This window comes from Natator depressus, chromosome 8 (assembly GCF_965152275.1).
Source record: "Natator depressus isolate rNatDep1 chromosome 8, rNatDep2.hap1, whole genome shotgun sequence".
Taxonomy (NCBI): Eukaryota; Metazoa; Chordata; order Testudines; family Cheloniidae; genus Natator; species Natator depressus.
This window is the reverse complement of record NC_134241.1, coordinates 60,278,629-60,306,271: the sequence shown is the minus strand read 5'-3', so window position 1 is coordinate 60,306,271 and position 27,643 is coordinate 60,278,629. Positions and strand designations below refer to the sequence as shown.

The window sequence follows — 27,643 nt, the reverse complement described above, 5'->3', positions numbered from 1 at the left end:
TCATATAACCCTCAAGAAATGTGGTTGCTTATTCAAATTTATGGAGGGCTCTCCACAAAGGTCTTCCATCTGCAACCAACTTCCCCTAATAGGGTGCTTATATCTGTAATTGTCTTCCAGGAAAGAAGTTCCAATGAATTGCTACCAGTCTCAAAAAACCTTACAAGACTAGGAAAGGGCTGTTTAAGTCCTCTGTTTATAGGAGATAGGTGAGTATGAGGCTGCTAACTTAGTTGCTACTTCTGAGTTAAAGGAGACTTGGGTTTTGCCTTCCTGCCTCATTTTTCTGTATCCTCCTCCTCCATTATCTGGGCCACAAGATGTAAATCCAAGGCCTTGAGAAGATGGAATATACATTTTTATGAAATTAGAGGGCATGTGTGCTGGGCAAGTTATTGATACCTCTCTGTCTCTCCAGTCTGTACTATAAAGGATCTGTTTTTCCAGCCCTGGCTGAGCAAACGACACACCATTTTCCAAATATAAAATCAAGATTACGGTTTCAGGATCTAGGCAGATTTTTGCTCACACCAAAATGCACAGCCATGGATTTGTTTAATATGACTTCACCACCATATGAAAATAAATAACCAAACAAAATATAGTCTGCTATTCATAGAGTTTATTTAGTACTCGTACCAAATTCTACAGTCATAATGCAGTTTATTAGCATTATTTCACTTGCAAGTAAATGTCTAAAAATAATAATTTCAATATAATGTACATCTAAGGCCAGGATATTGGTAACAGCAAGACCCTGCAGTATTTGAGAAATGTTGTTAATATGCAAACAGGAAAGCATATCCTTTTCTTCCTCAAAATGGACCATTACACTGTTAAAGGTGCACTATTCACAATAAAAAAGGCTTATGGCTGATTAATTATTATTAGTCATTATTTGTATTAAAGTGGTGCCCAGAGGTCTCACTTAGGATTGTGGCCCCAGACTGTACTGTACAAATTCACAGTAGGAGACAGTTCCTTCCCAAAGAGATGTAGCATCAAATATCTCTTGAGAGCAGAGAATATGATTAGAAAGAGACCCGATGTAATTTAAGACCTGCATACTTATTCTCACAATACACTTTATCGGCCTGAACTTTTTAGGTTGCAATTAATTTTTCAGTTTAAATAATATGCCCTCTCCACAGTTTCTGAAAGGCATAGTGCATCTTTAACGTATATAAAGAGTTAATAAACACACTGATCCTGGATATATATTTTATTCTTATTATTGCAAAGTTTACTACATTTTACTAAATTCTTCACTGTCCTGGTAAGTTTTGATTTACAAGGACATATCCATCAAATTAAACACACAAATGTATACCTCTCTCACTAATTTTGTACTAAATAAAAACTATTTTGTACAAATACTGGTAACAAAGATTTTTCTTCTTTTTTTCCCTCTATGTAGATTACTTAGGTCTGTTAATTAAAAACAAGACCTCAGATGAAGACTAGTAAATCTTCCCAGAGTGTAAAAAAATAATAGCATGCAAAGGAATTTTCTCACAACCTTACTTTTCATTTTGTTACCTGTAAATTTTTAAAAATCTTTCTAAAATACTAACCCTTTGAGTTCTATGCTCTAGTAATCTGAGGGAATTGTTTAAGGCAAAATTCCACTAATAGTTCAGGAAACACACTGAGTGCCTATAGATACTAATGAGTGCCCATTTACTAAATAAAGATGAATGTGTTAAGGTACTCAAATGGTTAATGTTGTCATTATTTACCAAATTAAGGCTCTTCCTTCCAAAGATCTTTTCTCAAATGAATTTAGTTTTATTCTATAGAAAGTAGCACAAAGCCATATATATATATATATATTTTAAAGTGAGGTTTCTACTCTAAAACAGGACTCTAAAATCTGCATTATGGGGAGGGAGAGAGTGTTCCACGTTTATTGTTTATCGATGACTTCAGATCAAAACTGTATAGCTTACAATTACACATTGTTTTTCTAATTGCTAGCCTGCAAATTCAATCTGGGGAGCTGAGAGTTAAACACATACATCACCAATAAAAAAGGATTCTGCAATAGGAACTCAGTTATGTTGATCATGATGTTTGAATCGAACAGAATCAAGGTTTCTCACCCAGACCAAACTCTGCATTGCTAAAATGTGTAATAAATTGGGGGAGGGAATTTACTGTAAATCAGTTAAGTATGCCTATAGACATTTGAATACACCCCACGTGCAAAACTACTGCATAAGAAAGTGACTTTTAAAACAATTATTTCAGTACCGTACTTTAAAATGAAAGCGTAGTAGAATAGTCATTTTATTTGTTACCTGTTGAGCTCAACTATTAAGAAGCTGGTAACATTTATTAGTTGTACCATTTATTATTATTTCTATTCATTATTTGTCAAATAATCATTTTTACATGTTCTTACCTTTAAGTGTTACCATATGTTTATTTAAATTTAAATTCAAAATGCAGAAATATCTGAAGGAAAAATGTCACAATATTAGAAACTATAAAGCCACATGTAACACACACACACACACACACTTACAGGCATCATACCTCCTGCTGAGATTTGTTAAACTTAACTGCAATTTTAGGTATGACAAGCAGCACATATACCATCTTACTGACTTACCTTTCTCCCCATATTCCTCACTCAGACAATATTTTCAGTAATGCTGTATGCTATGCAATCTTATTGTACGGTAAAAACATGTAAAAACTTCTGCCTATTACAAGAATAAGTCTGTTCAAACCATGTATTGACTGTACATATGTCTCTATAAAACCTTTGAAAATAGCTAGCATAAACCTGTAAAAATGCTGAAATATTGTCAAATTAATTTAAAGCCTATACGTGATAAAGAATCAATCTCCTTTCTCAAATTTCTGCTTACATTCTAGACACAAGAAAATTGCAGTAATGTTGCAAAGCTGCCTATCTATCCAGAATATTAATTTAATAGGTCCCTTTATTATGGAAATAATATAAACTCAATATATTTTTAAAAGAATAGAGAGCATGATCACTATACAAACTATATAGAGACTTTAAAATTGTACAAGCTAATTTAAAATGATAATTTTCTAAAAATAAAGTCTATTAAATCATCATAGGGTAGGTGTTGGATTATCTTCGAGAATTATTTTCCAAAAAGAAAAAATAAGAAAAAAAATAAAAACCTGTTACTAACCTTCCATAATTGTTCTTAGAAATGTGTTGCTCATGTCCATTCCAATGTAGGTGTGCACATGCTGCATGCACCATCATCGGAAAGCTTTTCCCTCAGTGGTATCGGTCGGGTAGGCTCTGGTGCCCACTGGAGTCACACCCTGATGGTGCAGTATATAGCATCCTGCCGACCCCTAATTTCCTTTTTGTCAGCTAACTCCGATAGAGGGGTAAGGCGGGCAGATTTTGGAATGGACATTAGCAACATATCTCAAACAACAACAGTTACGGACGGTTAGTAACTGTTTTTCTTCTTCAAGTGCTTGCTCATGTCCATTCCGATGTAGGTGACTCTGAAACAGTTGTGCAGGTGGAAGGTTTGGAGTTCATTGGCACGCTGATTGTAGCGCTGCTCAGCTGAAGTCTGAGTCATCTCTAGCTTGTTAAGTGATAGGATAGCGTGTCATGAACATGTTTCAGAGTAGCAGCAGTGTTAGTCTGTATTCGCAAAAAGAAAAGGAGTACTTGTGGCACCTTAGAGACTAACCAATTTATTTGAGCATAAGCTTTCGTGAGCTACAGCTCACTTCATCGGATGCATCGACAACCATGTTGCCACTCTACAGATATCCTGGATTGACACTTGTGCCACACAAACGCTATCCATGATGCTTGAGCTCTTGTAGAGTGGGCTGTCAACCTAGGAACTGGGACCTTTGCTAGGTCATATGTGTGGATACAGGTGATCCATGATAAGATTCTTTGGGCAGAGATTGCTCAGCTTTTCATTTTGTCCGTGATAGCTATTAACAGCTGGGTGGACTTTCTAAAGGGTTTGGTCCTCTCTGTAAAAACCTGGTGCACGCTTCACATCCAGCAAGTGTAGTCTCTGTTTTTCCCTATTAGCGTGTGTCTTCAGATAGAAGACTGGCAGAATGATATCCTGATTACTATGAAATTGCAAGACCACCTTTGGCAGGAAAGATGGGTGTGGCCACAGCAGTACCTTGTCCTTGAAGGAGACCATATATGGTGATTCTGAGGTAAGCGTTCAGATCTCAGAGACCCTTCTGGCAGAAGTAATGGTGACTAGGAAGGCCACCTTCTAAGACAGGTAAAGCAGGGAGAACATCGCCAGCAGCTCAAATGTAGGTCTGATCAGCCTCGACAGCACCAAGTTGATGTCCCAAGGAGGCAGGGGCTGTCGTATGTGTGGATACAGTCGTTCCAGACCTTTAAAGAAATAGCCACAGATTGCTTTGGAGAAGACCGATTGGCCATTCACCCGGGGTGAAACACAAAGATCGTGGGCAGATGAACCCTTATCGATGACACCATCAGACATTCCTGCTTTAAGTGGAGCAGGTAGTCCAGGATGAAGGACAGTGATAATTCCGTAGGCAAAACACTTTTCTGCGTCGACCAGACCGATAACCGCTTCCACTTTTCCAGGTATGTGGCCCTAGTAGAAGGCTTCCTACACCTCAAGAACACCTTGCAAACTGGAGCTTCCAAGCCATGAGGTAGTGGGATTTGAGGTTTGGGTGATGTAGGAGACCGTGATCTTGGGAGATCAAGTCTGGAAGCAGTGGCAAGCTGCCATTGCGTTCGTGGCCATGCAGCCAGCATCATGCCCTGGCCCATGTCTGCCTCCAGGTGTCGCTGAGCTGAGCGATGTCTGCTCCTGCGCAAAGCATTGGACTCTGCTTCCAAATCAGAGTTGGAAGATTTGCTTCTTGGAGACCAAGGTGGTGCCGACCAGTACTAGAAAGCGGTGCTGCGATGGAGGGGACCGGTGCCATGCCATCATTGCCAGCTTGCCCTTCGCTGGCGCCTGCCTTGGGTCCTCAGTGCTGGAGCTGCCACCAACGGTTCCTGGATAGCTGGGGAAGGCGGCATCAGGAGAGAAAGGACTCTTGCTGCCTCAAAAAATTCTGGCATAGATGGTAGAGCCAGGGCTGTTGTGCTGCAGTAGCTTTCCCTGGGAAGGGAGTCCACTGGCACTGGACTCAACAACAAACTTTACAGGGCCGGAGTCGACGGTGTCGCATGCGCCATCGGTGCCTCAGAGTGGCCTGGCACAGGTCGCACCCTCACAGCATCCCTATTACTCGTGGAACTTGGGGTTGGAGAGCACCCCCGGTCCACCTTCTTTTGTTTCTTCTTTGGCACCAGTGACAGTGAGTGGTGCCAGGACTCTGTTGCCAGTGTTTACTTGATTTCCATCAGGGACACATGGCGGTGCTGGGAGTCCTGGGTCACCGGTGCGGAGTCCTTTCTTGGTGCCGGGAAAAGGGAACGGCACCCCGCCTCCCTCAGAGGGGCAAAGGCACTCCTTATCAACATCCAAGTACTTGGTGCCAATTCCACCTGAATTGGCGCTGAGGGGGGACAAAGCACTGCCCCCATGAGGAGGAACTTAAGTCTGTTGTCCCTGTCCTTTTTTGTCCTGGGCTTGAAGCTCCTGAAGATTCTGCATTGCTCCCGCATCCCCCAGACACCTCAGACAACTGCTGTGTGGGTCACTAACTGGCATCGGTTTGTGGCGCGCCGCTCACTGATTGAACCCCTGGGACTGAGGCAGCCCACTTGGGCCCAGGCGGCCTAACTCCACTAAGCGGGAAACATTTAATAACTATACTGCTTCTAAGTCCTAATTAACCACTAACAGTAGCTATTTACAACTATTTTATAGAAAAAGTCCACTGAGACGAAGCACTTGCAAGAGACCAGAGATGTTCCAGAGACTGTCACAGGCAGTAAGAAGGAACTGAAGGGGCAGTGGGTTGGGAGGTGTCCTATATACCCTGCCACGAGGGCACAACTCTAGGGGGCACCAGAGCCAACACAACGGATACCTCTGAGGAAAAACCTTTCCAGTGACAGTGTATGCGACGCGCGCCCACCTACATTGGAATGGACATTAGCAAGCACTCGAAGAAGCAGATTTTATGTGCAATGATATATTTCCTGTATTTTACAAATCAGACTAGACGATCCCAATGGTGCCCCTTCTGGCTTTATAATTTATGAAAAATCTGATCTAGTTGGTTACAAATAACTTTTCCTACAATTTGTATGCTAAAGAAATGAAAATTATTTAAGTTTTAAAACATTTAAGGCAAAAAACTGTAAATAAATGGAATGCTCTGGTGATAGTTGTTATTAATGAGGAAATACAGCATGCTCATCAACTTTACAAACCAACAACAATCTTACTATAGTGCAGAATGAGATCAGAAGCACGTGGCAAATTGTGAAGTTAAATAGAAGTAAAGATTAAAGACCAGAACAGAGATGGGGAAGAGAAAAAAAAACCCCAGTATCAGTGGCAGAACAAAACGGGGCAAGGACAATAGATAGAACTGGCACAACTAATGCCCCAGCTTGGGGCAGGCAGCCAACTAGCTACATGATTAAGAAGTGCAGTGTTTTTGCAATGGATAACAATGATTAGCGGAAGAAGGTGCCTTTGTAGATCAAACATAGGTTAAAAAGAAAAAGTCTAGATTAATTTACATACATTTTAAACCAAGAATAATATAAGGTTTGTGCTGTATAGCTTTTTAAGGACACACTTTTAGGGGCTTAAAGGAGTATAAAAATGTTGCTTCTTATTACTGATTATGTCATAATTATATAATTAAGTCAGTTAGCTTGTAGACAGACATAATACGTGTTTTAAGCACAGAGTGGTTTTATGGCCAGTTACTTTACTGCTGTTTTATCAAACTGGCCCCATGACATTTGGAAGCTGAGTAGACTTATTTTTAGATTATCGTTTCCATTTTTAGGATTGTGGGTAAATGACACTCTTTCCTGTATTTAAAAAATACAAATGGATCTCAAATTCTCCTTCTTTATTCTAAGTCCAAATTTCTCAGTGTAAAACCCAATTCTTGACAACCTGTTAAGTTCCATTTTAATTAACTTTTCTATATTTTATATTTAGTTATTTTAAATTGTTTGATATATATATAACATATATATAAATACACTAAAATGTAAATAAATGAGGTAAAAAGGGAGAGGGAATTTAAGGGCTGGTCTAGACTACTGCGGCAAGTCGACCCAAGTTACGCTAGTTCAGTTATGTGAATAACATAACTGATGTCGACGTAGCTTAAGTCAACTTACCCCGGCATCTACACCGTGCTGGATCGACAGGAGAAGCTCTCCCGGCAACTTCCCTCTCTCTCCCGGCAACTGGGGAGCTGGAGTACCAGAATCAACTGGGGAATGCTCTGCGATCGATTTAGTGGGTCTTCAACAGTCCGCTAAATCGACACTGCTGCATTGATTGCAGCAGAGCCAATCTACGGGTAAGTGTGGACATGGCCTAAGTGTTTTCAGGAAACACTTTCCCCCTGCCCCCAATTGTCTTTTTAAAGAGCTACCCAAATTGGGATCGTAAATCAGGTAGTTGTTTTTTTGAAGTCCTAAATCCACATACATATTCTTCTAGCAATGGGTTTATAGTTTGGCCTCCGTTGTCACTGCTCTGATCAAAAAAGTATCCTCTCACTTCTTTGAGGCAAGCTCTTGGCATATAAAATCAATGAGCACTTGATCACCCTTTCTGAGTTTTACTTACATATTATGCTTCCAGTTCTCAAACCCGCCCCCCCCCTTCTTTCTCAAAGCACAAGCCTGTCACCATTACATCCTTAAATATACACAATAGTTAGGTGTTATTCTCAGGTGTTAGGATAATGTTACATTTTTTTGAAATGCTTCCAAACTCCATTAGCCTCTTGCACAGCAGCACTATATATTACAAACCCGGCTATTACTAAGTGTTTTTCATTCTTTAAACAACCCACATACGTATTCTGTAGCTATCAATAACTCTAATGAAAATCCAGCATGTGGGTTCCTAGTGAAATGGAAATTGATTTGAAAGCCTCTTTATTCAGGTAGGTATCAGGAAATCAAATCACACCCCTAACTGGACTTTTGCCCACTGCAAACATTTGGAAATATTCGCTTTGAAGAACTGAACTTAATTTCAAACTAGCTCTTAAATTTCTCCTTTCTGTAATAAATCTCAGTGCACAATTATACTTTATTGTTTCCATTTGGCTCTAGGTAAAATACAAAGTGTTCCACCAATGCAAACAATAACATTAACATGATAAGGTCATCTCTCCTCTTTGGTGAAAAGGTAATACAGTATATTTACCATAAATAATTTAATTCTGAATAAAGTTTAGCAATTATGCCTTTAATTCACACATTTTAATGTTTTTTTTTAATGTTACTGTAACTATTAGACTAGTTCTCACCCCCCCCCCCCCAAACACACACACATCAACACTGCAATTTACAAATTATCTTGACCTATTCATTCTGCAGACTAGAAACTGTTTGGTTACTGGATTTAAGACTAAAGAAGGAAACAACCATAGCAATCAGGTTATGCTCTATGCATATGTTATGCTCTATGCTCCCAACCTTAGGGTTCAGAACCATATGCAAAAAGAGAATGTGAGTGGAAATACGTCTTCCAGACTTGTGGGACTTTAGCATGTACGCTAATACTGACCTTGTCAGTGTTAAACTTCCAGCTCTCCCTCTCTGTACTCTAGAAACCTTCAAGGGGAGGCTTGCAGGCGACAGCAGCCCCTCTGTTTTGCCTCCCGACTCCTGCCAGAAGTAAGGCCTTTGCGGATCTCAAGCAATCTGCTATTGGGGAAAAGGACTCCTCTCTCTACCACTTCCATGGAAGGAAGGCACAAACCCTATTCATCCACTAATGGGAACATTTGGGGGGGACAGACCACATAGGGTACAATATAGTCCTATCAGTACAAACAAAACCAGTCAGAATGTAAAATTGTACCCTATTAGTATCTTTCGGTAGAGAGTAAGGTAAGTACTTAGGAGCATATTCTGTACTCCATCTTTTCAATAATGGAGAGGATATGACTAGAAGTGGTACACAACTCTAACAGATGTACTTAATGTCCTGTAGACTGTACTGAATGTTTACCTTTACTCTGTTTATCTAGTTCAAGGATTTAGGTTTTCAGCTGGGCTTATTTCAATGATTCAGTATTAGTGTAATTTTCCACTATTAATCTGTTAGTACGGTCATTAGTCCTATCAAATCCTTTTAATTATCATACGTTTGTGCAAGAATTGCATAAGGTCATTTCATATTTTCTAAGTACACAGCTTCCTAATTTTCCAATCCATGTAATATTTATACTAAAACGCTAGACTCTTATTACTTCCCAATAATAAACTACTTACAACACCTACCCAGTTTTCATTAACTTCTCTGGCTCAGGAGTAAACATTTTTATTAAATATTCAACTATTGTTTGATTTAGAAAATATTACTATATTTAAAAAGAAAAAAACAAAACCCACCAGTGCCTTTATTTGAAATAACTAACAACATGTCTTGATCAAGTGAGTGCATTCCCCACGTTCTCTGTACCTCTTTTGTCAGGGAATCTCTCACTCCAAAAGGATAGATTACAAGGAGAAAAATAAGATGGGGGACCTGCCTCTTGAAATTCCTTTTACAAAGAAAGCAATGGAGTTGCTTCTGGATGTTGTCACCTGAAAAAACTGTTAGTAGCCCCGCATTTTGAAAACTTTATTCTACTACTGCACTGTCACTTACCAACTATTAACTGAAAGAAGTTCCATTCACTTTGACTGAAAGCCACTACTCCATTACCACCAGTTCTTCAAAAGACAATTTTAAAAACAGCTCAAATGCTGTCCATGTAAAATTCATGACAGAGTGGGACTCTTCACTGTTCTAATTAATCCTTGAAGTAGGGCATAAATGGGTAGTATGACACCTTGAACATTAGTCTGACAAATTGAGGCAGTAAGCCTGAGGCATGCAATCACCCATCTATATTTTAAATATTGTCAGAGTCTAAAATCTCCATCCTACAAACACTAACTTTGCACTTATTTTCTTTATACTTTAAACATATTGAATAAGGAGATATCAAGAGTTTATACATTGTTCAAATGTGAACACCTGCTTTACATCTCAAAGGATATTTTCAGCATAGCAACAGAAGTGTGATGTATTATTTACTATAATTAGCTTATTTTATAACTACAATCTTTTTCAAACAAATACCAAATTAATCTTTTAAAATAACCACAGCTAGCAGGACACTGATAGCCACATGCATACAATTTAGGGAAAGATGTAAAGTATTACTTAAAAACCTTAAAGATAAAACTTGTGTTCTTAATCTGTGACTTCTGAAGAGACCTTTTGATGGATAGATAGAAAAAACACATTACTATTAATTCCTGCTCGAAAACAGAGTCAAGAAGTTATCTGTAGACACAACTTTCTCCCCTATGCCTTTTGTCCTCTTCTTTCTTTATTGTCATACAGAAGATTAAAACTCTCATTTCCAAAACATTGCTAAACAAGTAAGATTTTGAGTGTGAAGGGGGCAGCTGTATAATGCAGAAAGATCACTGTAAGAATGTCACTACAAAGTAGAAGTAGTTTTGAAAACAGATTACTGATTGAATTTCTTTTTAAAACAAATGCTAAGAAGTGCTCTGCTTTTTTGGATGGTAAGATTTCTTCAAAAGAATGAGCAGATAATACAGAAATTAACAGCTAATTTTTTTCTGGTTATGATGATCAAAACTTAAGAGTCACACTAATTCAGATGTATCTGTTAATGTTCCTCATCGAAAAAGCAGTTGAAACCTCAGCAAGCTATTACTTTGGAGGATGGGACTTCATTTTATGACTTCAGGGATCCTTTCTTTTGCCAAAAAAAGTTTGTAGAGATTTCTTACAAAGCATACAAATTCTACAATGGTCTGCAGAAATTGCAATTTACAAAAAATGCCTTTCAATTTACCAAAAAAGTTACATATTTTATTTTAGAAGATCCAGATAGTAATCTGTTCAGAAAAAGTCTGATTATCACAATTTAATCACATATTTCCACTTTTACTTTGTCAGTATAAAATTTGACAAGTAACTTTTACACTCCATCACAGTTACACGGTCTAGTGCACTCCAGAAAATAATTTCTTTTTTATAGATTTGAAACTGAACAATGGAAAAGGTTGAATCTTATTCTTCGCAAATACAAATATTAAAAAAAACAACCCAAAAACCGTGAGTAAACTGCTGTTAAATTGACATTATTTAAAAACAATAATACCATTTCCCTTTCCTGCCCAGACTCCCAATACCAGAAGTAACTCATCAATTTATTATTGAAGACAAAGGCATTGTACAGTGACAGAAAACCTTAGTATTGTTCAATTATTATAAATGAAATTAAATCAAACTGTGTAGCTACGTTTAGCAGGCTTTCCCATTGTTATTTTTAAACTACGTGCAACAGAAAAAAAAAAAAAGTAATTTCTCATCTGCTTTTCCCTTTACAAAAAGGTATCATTTTGATATGTGCATCATGTGCCATATTTTAGTACAGTACATTTGGCTGGGAGTTCTCAGGGCAGAGTCTCTTGCCAGCAACGGACCCACTGTGAATAACAAGTGCTAACAGATTAAATCAAATCCAAAGTGAAGTTGCGAATGACATCGAGAGCTCCTGTGTCAAAGCCACATATATCCAACATGCCTCTATCATCTGGGTCTGCTATGGTAAAGCCATTTGATGTCATTCCACAAACGATCAGTTTAGATGGAATACCCATTTTCTAGAAATAGGAAGGAAAGCAAATAAAGCATTTTCAGTACACCAGAATATACAGACAATTTATAAATCATCTGGGGCCTAAATCCTGAAGTCCTTACTCAGGTACTTCACAGTGCACTGATTCAGTGATGATGGCAACAGGAGATTTCATGAGTAAGGATTCCAAAAATCTAGCTGTTAATATTTTTTTAAACCAAAATTGAAGTCTCAGTTTGATTTATGTGAAGATGAAATAAATGCAATCAGTTGGTTTTACACACCACCAAAGCCTATGGACAGGAATACAGAGTTAGCCTGTGCTGAAAAGTGGGTTATTTCAAATGAAAACATTTAAATTTTCTATTGACTACATTTCATAGGATGACTGTTGTAAGTAATGGCCATCCAATCATTTAATAGGAGTGACAGCTGCATTTATGGATAAAGCATAGCTCTTGCAGTCAGATCAGGTCTCAGCTCTGCCTCAGACTTCTTGGTGACCCTTGGCCTAGCCATTCAACATCTCTGCCTCAATTTTACCCAACTGCAGAACAGAGGTAACACTTACCTACCTCACAAGGGTGATGTGGTGATTAACTAAGTCTTTAGTGTTTGTGAAGAACTTTGAGGTCCTCACATGAATTATATAAAGTAAAAGGTATAATATGAATATAAATTAAATCTCTCTCCTACTGAGGATGTCAAAGATCTATTTTATTCAGAATTTGAACACCATTTTATTACAGTGGAACATGTTTATAGTGAAGTCATTTTTCTGCAGTTTGACTTCATTATAAGTGAAGTTTCATTTCAAATCGACTTATAGGGAGAAAGCCTACAGAGCTTACAAGATCAGCACAAGAAAAGCTGCTGGAAGCTAGTAGCCTGCAGAGCTAATAACTTCAGTAGCTTCCCTCCTGAAAAGATAATAAGCAACATAAGCTCTGCTTCCAGGGGCTTTTCACTCCTGTTGATCTGCCTTCTTTGCAGGCTCCCATAACCTCACACTGGCAGCTATTTCTATACAAGTTTTTACTACATTACTGAAAACAACTCTATCACAAAGCACTGAGGAATATAAGAACTTCACTTTTTTGGATAAGTAGAATTTCACTGATTTATCAATCATATATCCAATAGAAAAGTTCAAAAATTCACTAACCACTAAGTATATCAAATTTTGTCACGAAACTTAAACACAGGATGTAAATATTAGGCCAATAATTAATGACAAATTTATCTGAAAATTCCTGTTTTTTTCCCCCGAGAAATGCCATTCATTTCTCCCTGAGTGTACAAAGATTCCAAGAATGAATCTTTCTTTCTGTAATACAAAAGCACATGTTTATTGCATTAAACCACAAATGCTTACATCTCCAAAACAAATTTCTTAACAATTTAATATTTTTTCCACAATTGTATGAGAGGACAATGAGATCAGATGGTTATTTACCTCTCTGTACTCCTTTAGAGCAACTGCAGGATGAATATTTCCAGCAAAGGTCTCATTATCAGTGAACACAATAAAGACATCAGCAGCTGTGTGTGTTTTTTGAGCCCATATCATTGGAAGAGAACAATCAGTAGCACCCATTGGAATCTAAAAATACAGAAGAATATTATTGTGAACTGTATAGGGCACTTCACCATAAAATCTGGAAGTATTACAGTGATATCTTATAAATATTATCCCTTCATATTAACAGCTATGATTAACTATCCAACAGCAACATGGCCCTGAAATTGAATAGTACAAAGAAGGACATGAGAGTTAACAGTTTTCCTACTTGTATCTACCATGAAGCATTCAATAGGTTACTCTTTCTTTTACATTAATTGCATTAGAAACATTGAACATAAATGTATCAAAATATATTTTATAAATAAAAAATAGGTAAAACACTGCCATTTGATAGCTTCTATAAATTCAAGGTATTTAAAAACAATGATGTTTATGTATAGAGCTGGTTGAAAATATTCCAGTGATACAGGGTTTTTGTCAGAAAATGCAGATTTATCAAACCTGAAGTGTTTTGTTGAAAAATATTGGGTTTGAGGAACCTTTGATGAACTACAGGTAGGATTCCAACAGTGAAACTAAACAAGAATCATGTCAAGTTTAGTCAGTAGCTACTGGGTCCCAAAGAGCATATTTCCTCTTGGAATCACAATGTGTTGTCTCCAAAACAAAATTTCACCCCCCCGCCCCCGAGAATTTTCAGTTTGTGAGAAATTTATAAAAATTGGGTTTCATTGCTACCGGAAATGAAACCAAATTTCAAAATACTGAAATTGCTATATAAAAATTTCAAATGTCAAAAGATTGAAAGTTCCCACAAACTGGAAATTCCAAGTTTCAGCCAGCTCTAGATATTTAGAAAGTAGTCAAAAAGAATTTGTGAGCAATTATGGATAAACTGAATGTAAATTTCTCTGAGGATGGTTTTTTGTTTTTTTGGTTTTTTTTGGGGGGGGGGAGAACCCTAAGGGACTCAAGTATAGCTTACAAACAACTCAATACATTGAATTTAGCCTTAAAAAACTATGTTTAACTTGAGTTGGTTTGAGATAGATGTAGAGGAAATATGATACCTCAAGAATATGAATTGCAGTCTTTACCCTTCAACAAAATTGGCCAGTGCCAACAAAATTGAAAACATACAGAAAAATAAGGAGTAGCAACATAAAGGGAAAATTAATAAGTTTAGTAATTAAGAAAAGTCTTTCTGATAGACAGTGAAGTTTTTCCCTTACAACTTAGTTATGACGACAAACTCAGCAGGCCCCATCCTGCAATGCAACATGCATGTCCACTGAAGTCCATGGAGTTCTACATGGGTGCACAAGTCTACCCGTGCTCATCAAATTGTAGGACTGGGCCTTGGATTTTGGCCTTTTTTATTCAATACTGTAATCAGAGGCTAACCTAACCATTGATGTCAACTGGAGTCTTATCCAACTGCAATGGCCTTTGGGTAAGTCACCAGGAGTTTATTTCCAAGAAACTGATAAATTTTATGGCACGTACTGTTGTAAAGCACAAGTTAACAGCAATGAAAAGTATGAATTAGATCATTGCAGTGGCTATGCAGAATTGAAGATATAAAGATGATTCTTTATACAGTTGCTTTGAAAATGTAAAGTACTTTAAGTACTATATTACCAAAAAAAATTACACCATATTGCCTTACAGAATTTATTGTATGCTCATCCATTTTTTTAAGTTTATGAGATTATGTGCCAATACCACTTCTCTAAAATGAAGTGTAGAACTATTCAGATAGTAAAGTAATATGATTTGCTCGACATAGCTTTTCAGTAGAAATCAGATATATTAAGAAAGGAAAAACAAGAAGAAGATTTTACTAAAACGTATAATAAATTCGGAATGAGGATTAATTAGAAAGCAAATATTAGAAAGCAAAAATTAGAATGCAAATACTAAATGACCAAAATTATGTCTTAATTTTTGGCAATAGATTTATCAGAATTATACAGTAGCTACAGTACAACAAAACTAAAAGTGTTCACATACTTCATACATTTTCACTAATACTTGAGGTAATGTCATGTCTTTCGTCACTGGACAGGGGACCATTTCATGTGAAAAGGCAACAATATTGGAATCTTTCTCTGTGCGTGCAACAACCTGGGAGAAAAATAAGGTTTCGGGGAATTAGGTCAAGTATTTTAATTATGTCACTTTGAAATTATCTGCAGTTTGTTTTGTGATAATTCAACATATTTTCTACTGAAAACACAAAGCATCAAATTAAAGTAATACAGATATGACTGACCCCCAAAAAGTGAAGTTAATGTTTCAACTCTACCCTTAATTTGCAGTGTTATCCTAGAGTGCCTAAATATTGCAGCAATCCAAGATGAACTAATGGACCGAATCACTATAATAAAAAACCTTAATTTTTAGTTTCCAGATACAAAGTTTGAATTTTTTCTGTTCTCTCTCTCTTTCCTTCCTTTCTGTTATAGGAAACTGACTACATTTTGAACATGGTACATTTCTATTTTTCTATATTCCTGAAATTTAAAAAGCACAAGTAATTTCATTTTAAAGTTTAAGTTTTAAAAACAAATTGACTGCTATTTGAAAAGTGCACTGAAGTATTTTCCTAAATTACTAATCCCCTGCAAAGTAATTTTAAAACCTAAAAAGGAAAAAGTATGTATTTTCCTCACAATTTAAAACATTATCATCCTTTCTAAATTAAAATTCCACATGAGTGAATACATTCCTCAAAGCATGGCTTGATGAGATGGATTCATGTATTAATATTTTCCCAAATCTCTTTCAATTCAGTCTGCATTGTGCTTCAAGGAAAGTGATTTTAAGTATTTTCCGATAGAGCAAATAAAAGCAGCCTGAAGACTCTTCTAATATATGTTGGGTACCAGCCTAGTATTCAGGCTGCTCTTATTGATTCTGGTTACCAACAGTCTCCAGGTGCCTTTCTAGCAACCATGCATAAGGGTGTCCTGGCCATATCTTCTATGCCATAAGCCAGGAGGGGGTTGGCACAGAAGCTACTTTTGGTGGCCCTATGCCACTCACAGGTTTCACCAGGCTTAAGGAATCCTCTAGTGGCATCTTGAAGGCATCTTTGTGCCAGAAGAGCAGTACAATACTGACTTAGTGTTCTAAATAATCAAGCCTAAAGAATTCTGGATCGCTACAAGAAAAGATCCATTTCTTACCATACACATTGCTGCAGCAACTGTACTAGCATTGAGCACACTGCCCAAAACTTTTTGTGTCATGGAAGCACTGACATCAACTGCAAGCAAGAAACGCTTTCCTGTCGGTTCCACTGTCTAAACAAATGAGAGAAAAAAACCCATATATATAAAAATCTCAAAATACTGATTTATCTTCAATTCCCTCTCCCAGGAGAGTATATTTAAAAGCAGTTAAATAAATCGAGTGAATTCCCCCTCTCTTTTGACACAATATTAAATTTTTAAACAATTACTAAACCTTTGCTACAAAAATTCAATACTATGTTACACATTACATTTACATAATGCCTCTCATGCAAAAGATTTCTAAAATGATTTGCAGAGCCTTTTATAAAAATGGATAACTTTACCAAGCTCTGAAATACAGAGCCAATCCTATACAAGTAAAAACTACACAATAAGTTTTAGGAGGAAAAGAGCAACTTGAGCTGTCAAAGTAAATGGGAATTTAGCTTGACAGGAAGAAGTTACCCACGTTTAAATCTTGCCAAAAAGGAGATTAAATAATAACCCTGGCTCAGGTAAAAAATGTCATCAATTAAGATTTCAAAACAAGTGGTCAGGACCCCCATTTTTCATTTTATCTGAAAGACTGCATCTCTTAAAACAATTGCCCATGGAATCATGCTGGGGTATTGATTCATTACAAAAAATTGTTAGAAAAGTACCTCCCTCTAAATCACCAAATCCACATAAAGTTCTCTCATGGGACAAATGAAACTAACCATACTACCAGCAGCTGAATTCAATTTAGCCAAACAATTATTTTGGTATTGTTTAAATGCAAAAGTACTATGACTTCAAAATATTAGTGACAGACCTTACAACACAGTGTAACCTTTTAAGAATTACACACAGCTTACTTCAACATTTACCAGGATTTTTTTCCATGAACAGTAGATTAGTAACTAGTGTAATTATAGAACTAATTAACTGGTGCATAAATATCTGAAAGTAAATGGACACAAAAATGTGGCAATAAAATGCAGTCTTGACTTCATAATATTCTATATTCAGGAAAGGCCCTAACACCCAAGGGAAAAAACAAACAATCCAACCAACCAAAACCAAAAACTAACTAGCTAACTGAGTGTTTTGGTTAACTCATCAAAATCATCACTTTCTTGCTTAGCTTCATTGTTCATATATTCCGCAGCTGAAACTGCTGGTTATCTGAAAACATCATCATATTGTGTTTTATAAAGTGGAATGCTAACAGCTGATGAAAGACAACTTTATTACGTAATAATTTCATAACATGATTTAGTAATATATTTTTATTTTGTGCCAATGCTTTTTAACAAAGATGGATAGCTACAAAAGTTAAAAGGACACTATAGTTTAAGGTGCCTAAATAAATGTGGGGAAAATTCAATTATGGGGAGAATACTTCTCCCCTAAACACTTCAGCTATTAATCATGCTTATCAGAAAGGCACATTTATATCACAGATCATAAAGTTCTTTAAAGCTGACTACATCTCATGATTAGACATGGCTAACAAAATGGACAGCAAAAAGTCTGTCCCTAAATTTAAAATAAACAACCTCCCCACCCCCAACTCGGGTGACCAGATAGCAAGTAAAAAAAAAAAAAAAATCAGGACCGGAGGTGGGTGGTAATAGGTGCCTCTGTAAGAAAAAGCCCCCAAAATCAGAACTGTCTCTATAAAATCGGGACATCTGGTCACCCTACTCCCAACATTAGGCTACGCTTAAACAAAAAAACAGAACCACCACCCATTTTGGGCCATCTAGGTTTAAAAAACCCACTAACAATGCACTGGGTAGTTGGAAACAGACCCACTTGCACTATAAGAAAAAGAATTAAAGCAGTAGGCGAAAAGTCCTTTAATAGTCTTGATGTAACAGGGTCAGCTCCCACCTCTTGTAAGTGCCCCTTCTGGTTGTATGTGTCTGCATCCTTTCAGTTTTGGTGACCCCTTTCAATGGTTCTTAGACAGTTTTTCTAGTGACTCAGCCCTCTTACCGAGTCTCTCACACTATCTGCATGTGAACAAGAACAAACCCCTTCTGGGGTATACAGTCCACCAGGGTCTATCTCAGTACCCCATTGATGGTGTTTCTCTAGCCCTCTCCGGGCTCAGTCTTTAAGTAATCCCGACCCGGTTATGGGACCGTATCCCCAGGGCTTCCTCCCTGGAAACACTATCTTCCTGCAGCCCTCCCCAGGCTCACTCCCTACTCAGTAGCAGCCAGCCAAGAGCTCCTTCATTGCTCCCCGGGGCCCTGCTAGCAAACTGTCTTTGGCTCAGTCCTAGCAGCCAGCCAGAAGCCTCTCTTTCCCCTGGTCCCTGCCAGCAGACTGTCCGTGGTCCTGCTGCTCTTCCAGCCAGACATGCAGTCTTTTCTTCTCCAGCTCCAAGCACCAGCTAACTATTGCTTTGTTCTTCACCTCCTTTTTTATGGCCCTCCTGGTCCCTGATTGGATGCTTCCTTGCAACCACTCTAGGCCTCTTGGAGGACCACTTCACTGCTCCTTTCTGGGAATGGGTATGGCAGAATCCTGAGGCCTCCAGCAGGGGGCCTTTGGGCCTAGTCCACCCCATCATACTTGGACAGAATTTTAGGACCAACCTCAGTAAGTAAGAATACTCGTCTATCTTATTGCTTACTCTGCTTTAAACCACTCCAGATATTTGGAAAGCCAGGCTTATGACTTCTCTAGCAGAGATCTACAACATGATAGTTAAACAGACCATTACCTTGAATGTTTTGTAAAAAGAGGCATCAAGAGCTTCTAAAATGTCTTTATCAGGAAGCCACCGAAGTTTTCCCCGGTTTCCATGTCCTGTTTTGTAGGTTTCTAATGCAACCAAAACATGGAATGGATGTATTCGAGCCTATAAACAAAACATGCTTTAAAAATACATTTAAAGTACAAAGAAGTTCAATTATTGCAGCAAATATTAACTACAAATTACATTCTCTCTCTGCAGTTGCAATTATCTGCCTTATTTTATTGTTTCTTCACTTTTTTAAAATACAATTTTAGGCACTTATCTAGTGCTCTGTCCATTTATTTCATAAATTAAAAATCACAATAAAAACAAATGGCTACGCACAAATATATCCACTTTAGTCCCCACATCCCTTAACAACAACATACTTAAAGAGAGAAAAGAAGGTTATGGAGCTGCTTGCACCTCCGTCCCCTTTCTGGTCTGAGTGCACCCTCCTCAGCTGTTCGGCCTCATACCTTTATTTGACTCAGGGTGGAACTTAGCAATTCTCCCACTCTTAGACCTTGACCTGGGTACAATTACCCTTCAAAAACCAGTGATATGCAGTGACCAACAACCTTCTTAAAAACAAAAGTATTTTTTATTTAGCAGTAGGAACAAAGCTTTAGAGAAAAATTATTTTAAAACAAACAGTCTACACGCATGTCTATCTTAACTAAATTCCCACCATTTCATGATGGCGACCCACGTAAGCCTAGCTTCTCCAGACACCACAACAGATTCCTGTGTCTAAGGCTAGTTTCAGTCTGGTTCCTTGCTTAGGTCTCCTTTTTAAAACCTTCTAGAGTTCTTTGTTCTCCTGTGCCTGGAAGGTCTGAGCCATTCCTGTTGAAACCAGTTGCACAGGCTGGCCATAGGCCAGAGACAAAATAATTAAGTCCAATAGTTTTGGCATCGTCCCTTACAAACTCTTAAGTGTTTGCTGATAAATGGCTATATTGAGTGATTCTTCTCCTTCCAACCTACATTGCAGACAGCCCAATTGAGTTAAACCAATGTAGTCATACAGCAAACAATAACCCAACAACCAGGCCAATACAGAATACAAAATTATTACAGGGAACCCCCAGAAACTTCACAATGAACTTTACAGTATGCCCCAAAGGTTAACAAGTCTGGGCTCTGGCAAATCAGGGAGGTAGGGTGAAGCAACTTAAAAAAAAAATTCAAGGACTTACCACAGAATTTTTTTTCCCAGTAGCTCTCTCTGGGAGAGAACTCCAGATCCACTGCCTCTGCTAATCTCAACTGTGGCAGTATACCATGGCATGAATCACTCAGCTAATCAGGTACCCATACATTTAAGGCTTTATAGTTATAATCAACACTTTGAATTCCACCCAGAAGCTTACTGGAATCAGTGCAGATCACACAGCACTGGTCTGAAGTGCTCCCAACGTGCAACTCCACTTAATAAGCAGACTGCAGCATTCACACTACCTTCAGCTTCCAAACAGTCCTAATGTGTACCCTGTGCACAGTCATTAAAGCAGTCTAATCTTGAGAGTTAACAAAAGCATGGATAATTGTGGCACCAAGGTCCTCTCTCTCTCTCACAAAACATACACAAAATTGCACTCTTTTGATCAGGCACAGATGGAAAATCTCCACTAAAAGCACCCAGGCGCATCCCAGGATCTAACAATAGCATCATATTGTCACCTGTTTTACAAATTGCAGTGGTACTCCCTCTGTGACGGGCACGGGTATGAGGGTGCCCACCAACATAAACTCAATTTTCTCTGGTTTGATTTGCAGCCAGCTAGCTCTCATCCATGCCCTAAGTTAATCAAGGCATTAGGTAAGTTGTTCCACTTCTCCAGCTGAATCAGATGCAATGGAGATGTAGAGTGGGGTGTCATAAACCTACTGACTGCATTGCAGCCTATGTCTCTTCATTAACCCTCCCAGCAATCATATACACATTCATCAAAGAAGTGACAATATCAATCCCTGCAGCACCCTACATGAGTGCTTGGGTCAGAGCTGAAGTTGCCCATAAACATCTTTAGAATTTTTTTTAAAAGAACAGAATCAAACAGCAGCAGCTCCACCCATCCAAACTTGTTCGCAAACAAGCCAACAAAAATCTCATGGTCAACTGTACGACAGATCCAAAAAAAAAAAAAAAAAAAATCAACACAGATACTTTTAGACCAATCTAGTATAAGATGAAAACATCAACAATTCAAAGTAATAACAAAAGGGGGGGAAAAAAAAGACCTTTGCCTGGGAATCTTCTAACTTGGAAGATTTGAGGGACAGAATACAATCCTGTTAAGAATCCTCCATCTTAATAACTGAAAGAGATTTCTTTTAAGTTGACCTACTATAGCACTTAAATAGGGTTTCATCTCAGAGCTAAGTGGAAAAAAAAATCCTTTTTCAAAATTGAAAAGTTGTCATTTTTATGTATTAAATATGAAAGTACGCTGCCAAATTCAGTTATTTGAAACTGACTTTTTTGGAAAAGTACTGTGTTAGCCTATTGGAGTGGTTTCCGAACTTTTCAGGGTCATTCTCCTCCTTGTTCGTGTCCATACCCATGCCTCCTGAAGCAGCATTCAGGCTATGCGGACAGGGGTAAGGGAGCTGAGGCTGGGACCGCAGCTGGGGAGTGGGGCTGGGAGCAGAGCTGCGGCCGGGCTGCGGTGGAGGCTGGCAGCTGTGGCTGCGGCTGGGTGTGGAGCCCTGGTTGAGGGCCAAGGCTGAGGGTGGCTGGAAGCAGGGTCGGAGCAGAGCTGGGGCCAAAGCAGGGCTGTGTGGTGCTCCCTCCCTGCCCCCTGTGGGGGCTGGCCTGGGCCCCGATGTGCCCCCCTGAATGTTCCCCCATAGGGGTTGCACCCCACAGTTTGGGGACCACCAGTCTATTGTCTGTTACGTAGTTTAGCCACTGTTTTTTATTTTGCTTTACTAATTTATTTTTCCCTCATTTTTGTGTTTATGTAGCTTGCTTGTGCCAGCAAGGAACTGTGCAGGTCCAACAGATCTAAACATGTACACACCTTCTCCCCTCTTTCATAATAGCTCCTCCCCTCTTTTGATCACTCCTTTCCTTGCCAGTTCTGATGCTGTAAGCTTTTTGGAGGGATCTGGGAAAGAGGAAACCCTTTCTTCTGACAGGCTTCTGCTCTTCTGTGGGCCTCTTGGAGAGGATCCTGGAAAATGAAGATTCCCTGATTGCAGTCTTCTCTGCATCATCCCCAGTCCATGGAATGCCCAGGGAAGGAGCCATATGCCTTCTCTGCCTCCTGCTGAAGTCCAAGTGACTCATCCATCATTGTGGCAAGGACCAACCCACTTTCTTCCTTCATTTTCTCACCAAGTGCCTCAAAAGGCTCAGACAGTAACAGGGTGTGGGGGGAAGAGTGTCTCTTCCCCACTTATCATGCTTTGTCTTCCCTTCCTGTCTTGGCTCTATGCACGTCTCCTCCACTTGCTTTCCTAGTTTCCTCAGGGATCCTTAGTGAGGCGATACCCTCACAATCTCATTTCTGCTCCTTCTCCTTTCTCAGGGCCCTGAAAATTGAAAGTACACGAGGCTTCTCTTCCACTCCATTCCCAGGCTTCTGCTATACCTATACTTTTCCATTAACAATAATATTAAAATTTCAGAAATTCATAAATTATAAAGTATTTCTAGTTATATAGCAGCATCCAACCAAACTCTGAAACAGCAACTGCTGCACTTTTACCCCACTATTGGAGTAGCTTCAGAAAATCATGTTCAATTGATTACTAAAGCAGTGCATGAGAATGCTTAAGTTATAACATTAATGCATGAGACCAGCAAATGAAATTCTCCATGGCTCCAACTCAGGAAAACACTTAGTCAAATACTTAAAGTTAACTACATGCTCAAGTGCTTTCCTGAATCCGGGTTCATAAGCAAAGCGGAATCAACTGCAGAATAGTAAGAAAGAACTTTCACATAAAAAGGTTATCTTTGATTAGCAATTATTGTATGTAATTGGATTTAACTACGTCAAAGCACACCTAAACATTTTTCATTGATACATACACTTCTGAAGTTTTTAAGAAATGCAATTTAGGAAGAGAATCATATCAGAAGTAAAAGCACTGAGTAGTGAAAACAGTTCTTACCTTTTTTAACAATTTCTCATTTCTCAGTCTTTCACACACTATTGCTACTTCTGGGCTTGCTGGTTCAAGTACTGAATTTGCAGTCATCTTTCCTAGATTCCTCAACATTGCTGTAATGGGCATCTCCTGCAACAATGCCTTCCACACCTGTTACAGTAATATATGGAAAGGGGGGAAAAAGATCATATTTTAATTTGATGAGAGACTCTCTGTCTGGTGTATACACAAAACATCAAGCAAAATATGCAAACAATGTATTTTAAAATGTCAGAATTATACAGAGAACTTCATCATGTTGATTAACTACTTATTAATGTTTTAAAACTCGCTTTAAGAGTTCCATTTGGATAAAAATACATTTTCAGCAATCCAAACTCGTCAAGATATACAAGACAAATTTTAAAATGACACTAGTTATTTGATGCAAGATGTTAATATTTACATACACATACCCACCTCTTTAGATTTCAAATGGTTTGTCTGGAGATGCTCCCTAACTAACCTATACTCTTCTATCAAATGAATAACTTCCAATTCATCTTTCGTGTGTTTCACTTTCTCCACAGCCTCCAGATATTTTAACAATTTTTCAGTCTCAGAAGAAAATTCCTTGTCTTTATATGCCTCCTGGACTTCCTTCCACCCCTTGGTGATATACTTAGTAACTACAGCAAGTCCTATGAAAAGACAAAAATATTTTCCATTCAGGATTATGACCCAGGTATCAGAGAGTTCAGTAAGTCTGGCAGGAGAGTTGATTAGAAGGATGCTTTTAACTATGGTTTCATTCCCAGAACTGCTAGCCAGCTACCAATAGAGTGGGTCTAAGTTAGAACACTACAGTCATATACATTAAGCTGCACAATTCAGAATACTTTCCAAGATTTATTTTATTCACTGTATCATCTCCCCTTTGGAAGGCTGAAACTTAATACAGGTAGTTTTCTTTACAATGTTTTTTTCCCCTACCCTGTGCCACAGCAAGAACAGTGTTGTGAAAAATAAGGGGATAAAACTAGTCAGAACATTTAATGAAAAGATGACTGTCAATGTGTAAATGTATAAATATTTCAGTTACCCCAACACACTACAAAGCATTAAAACATTTTGAAGTAATCTGCATTTTTTAAGATATAAAAATAGATTATATTTGAGGAGAAACATAAAACTGTGACCAAAGGTCAAAAATAATGAGGAAACAACAGATCTGGTTGAATAATGAAAAAATAAATATATTTGCCAACTGCTGGGGAAAAAAAAAAAATCAACTAAATGATTTGAAAGAATTATTCAGCCATCTCTTGACAGGAGTCACAAAAAATAACGAAAGACCACATTTATTCTTAAAGAGTCAAGATAAACAGACCATATTTTCAAGCTATCAGCTTCTGTATTATTTCTAAAGTTTAACCTGCAGGATACATGGATGCTGAGAGACCACTACTCCATCAAGACCTTTAAACTTCCAGGACAGACGTATGCTAGAAATGAAAGGTTTAGTATAGTATCTGATATACCATATTTTCTTAACTAGTCCAGTCTCAAGGTCAATAAAACATTACTGTTACCTTCACTGGCAGGTTTTAGGTGGGACAACCTCAGCAGATCTTTATGAGACCAACCATTTCTTTGTTTATATTTTGTAACTGCTAAAGCAACAGCCAGGCCATTCTTTCCATTGTACCAGTCTGCAACAGCTTTTCTCAGGGCACGGCCCCACATGCCACACTTCATGCCCACCTTCAGATCCTTTTTAAACTGGATGAAAGTAAACAGATGAGTTGGTATGCGGCAGACTTCAGAAACAGCCTTAAATGCTGCTTGTTTTGTTTTTGCATCAGAGCACTGTGAACAAATTGCAAGAGCAAAAAGCATGGGCTCCTGTTTTGCTGCCCTGCCTTCTTGGCTGAATGTCTTTATTTCCTGTACCACATCACAACCTTTGCCATCTTCAATCAGTCTTATTAAAACTTCAGCATTTTCAAAGCCCAGTTTCTGCTCCTTGATGTAGTAAGTACCACCTTCTGAACCAAAACATAAGAAACGGTGGAGTCGATTCATATCTGTGACCTGCCATACATATCCACCTTCCGAGTTCAGCACCTGCTTGTCATTCAAGGGCTGCATTTGATTTGCGTCTTCATCCATTGCTTAAGAGTTTCAGGAAGCCTGTTAAAAAAGAAAGAGTACAATTTTACTACAAATAAATGTTGAACTATATTGGATTTTTTGGCTCGTAACATTTCCTCCTCTTACATCTGTAGCCAAATGAGTACATCATATCTGTAATGGCTTCTCCCCTTGCCCCTTCTAGATTTACATTAAACATAGTTCAGAACAGCAATAACATAGTCCAGTAAGCGCTTAAGTTACTAAAGGGCATCTTCAAGGAACATATTTAAAAATTGGGTTTATGCCCTCTTTGGCTTTGATGTAACATATAAACAAGTTGTGAAAAGGGTTTGCTTTAAACAGGGATATCAAGTTTGGTTTTAATTTCCCCCGAGTTTGCTGGTGGTCTCAAAGCATTTTTATTGTGAGCTCTAACAGCTTAACTGAAGGGGCAGAAGTACTCAATATTCAAATACATTCTTTATCCAAAATGTCAGTCACTGAAGTTAAGTAAGTGTTGATTAAAAAAAAAAAAAAAAAAAAGCCATAAGCAGTCTGACTAAAAACCCTTTTCTGAGTGATGTCAGCATTTTACTAGTTCTCCAGGCAGGAAAGTCTTCCACGGCAGCTAGGTCATGAATTTCTGTGGGACAGATTGTACCTAAAACTAGCAAAATGATACTAACCTTTATGAAGGGGGATTTTTTAAATTCAAGCTAATTAGAAAGAAACTTAATCCCAAAGATGAAAATTTAAATTCCTTAGAATCAGCATACAGGCTAGTTAAAGGTGACCTGCCAAGGGAAGGATGGTGTTTGTGCTCTTTCGGTTATAAAAGATTTTTTTTTAATTAAAATTTATCATATCTTGTCGTCCCCCCCATTATTTGCTGGAAGGCTGAATGAAGACACTGCATTTGATAAAGGTAGGAAACCTGAGCAACTCAGAGTGCTAGAGAGTCCTAGACTTAAAAAAACAAAACAAAAAAACTGTATTTTGTTTGTTTGTTTTGCTTATCATCTATTTAAATGAAATACCTGACAAATAATGAAGACAAATTCCATCTTTAATAAAGATTCAAACACTCTTGTCCTTTCAAATGCAAACTGAGAAAGCTCACAAGCAAAGAGAGAAAGAGAAACAAAATACATCCCAAACCTTTCAGGTCTTGTTTACACACTGCTACACAGAGAACTAACATAATATCATCTGTAGGCATACCATATTCTTATTCCTAACCAAAATAAGATGCAAGGCCATAAAATGTATATGGTTAAACTTGAGGTAAAAAGTTACTTTTTGAGAAGTAAAAATCCAGTTGTAGTATAGCCAAAAGAAAGAATCATATATCATAACAAATGAAACATAAGGTGGAAATTAGAAGACCTAAGAGGAAATTTGAAGATATAGACCTTGCATGTTATGTCTTGGGCTACTAAGTATCAGAAAGAACAATCCTTTGTTCTTGTGTCAGAGTATCTTCTCGATTACTAGAGAGTAAAAGGAGCAACAGAAAAGAACAAATATATTAGCTTCTCTGCAAAGTACTTTGCTGCATCAATTTTAAGTACAGAAGATCACAGACCTATTCTTTTGGGAGTAAAAAAAGATGAGGCACTGTCACATCCTGTGGTAACTAATCATGACTAGCTCACACATTTTTACAGGTGTTAAACTCTATTAGTGTTTAAAAGCATTTTAGTTAAAAACATAATCAACATTTATTAATTCTATTCCTACTTTGGATAGACATCTCACAGACTGAAGAGAGCCAGTATTCTATCCCCTCCATGTGATGAGATATACACACACTATCCAGGAATTTCAAGGGAGAGAGTTAAAGAGTAGCAGTCTCATTGTATCCCTACTCTGCTAGAGTTTTTTCCGAAGCAGTGAGGTGCCAGCAACTGGATTAGGAATGGTAATTTTATTCATCTTTTATTTTCATATAAAATTTCCAAGAAGTATTTCTCACTGTGAGTTTTCAAAGCAAATATGTGCAACTTTCTTTTAAAGGTCAACAGCTGTCCATTCAAAAACTGCTTGCAGCCAAACTCTAATTTTAAAACACACACTGACTTCTGAGACACGCCAGATACCCTG

At 37.9% G+C, this 27,643-nt stretch overlaps 1 protein-coding gene across 3 annotated transcripts in view; it reads right to left on the bottom strand.

The window, feature by feature from the left end:
• Positions 1–611: 611 nt before the first annotated feature.
• RO60 (Ro60, Y RNA binding protein) overlaps positions 612–27,643 on the bottom strand; it is a 35,005-nt gene continuing 7,973 nt past the window's right edge. For all 3 annotated transcript variants that reach the window (XM_074961157.1, XM_074961156.1, XM_074961158.1), the window contains exons 2-9: positions 24,997–25,597; positions 23,885–24,105; positions 23,429–23,575; positions 19,286–19,423; positions 16,519–16,635; positions 15,341–15,454; positions 13,259–13,405; positions 612–11,827 (exon numbers count right to left, since the gene is read on the bottom strand). In XM_074961157.1, coding sequence (XP_074817258.1) covers positions 11,675–11,827; positions 13,259–13,405; positions 15,341–15,454; positions 16,519–16,635; positions 19,286–19,423; positions 23,429–23,575; positions 23,885–24,105; positions 24,997–25,576 — 1,617 coding nt within the window. In that variant the 5' untranslated portion in view covers positions 25,577–25,597 and the 3' untranslated portion in view covers positions 612–11,674. The remainder of the gene's footprint in view (positions 11,828–13,258; positions 13,406–15,340; positions 15,455–16,518; positions 16,636–19,285; positions 19,424–23,428; positions 23,576–23,884; positions 24,106–24,996; positions 25,598–27,643) is intronic.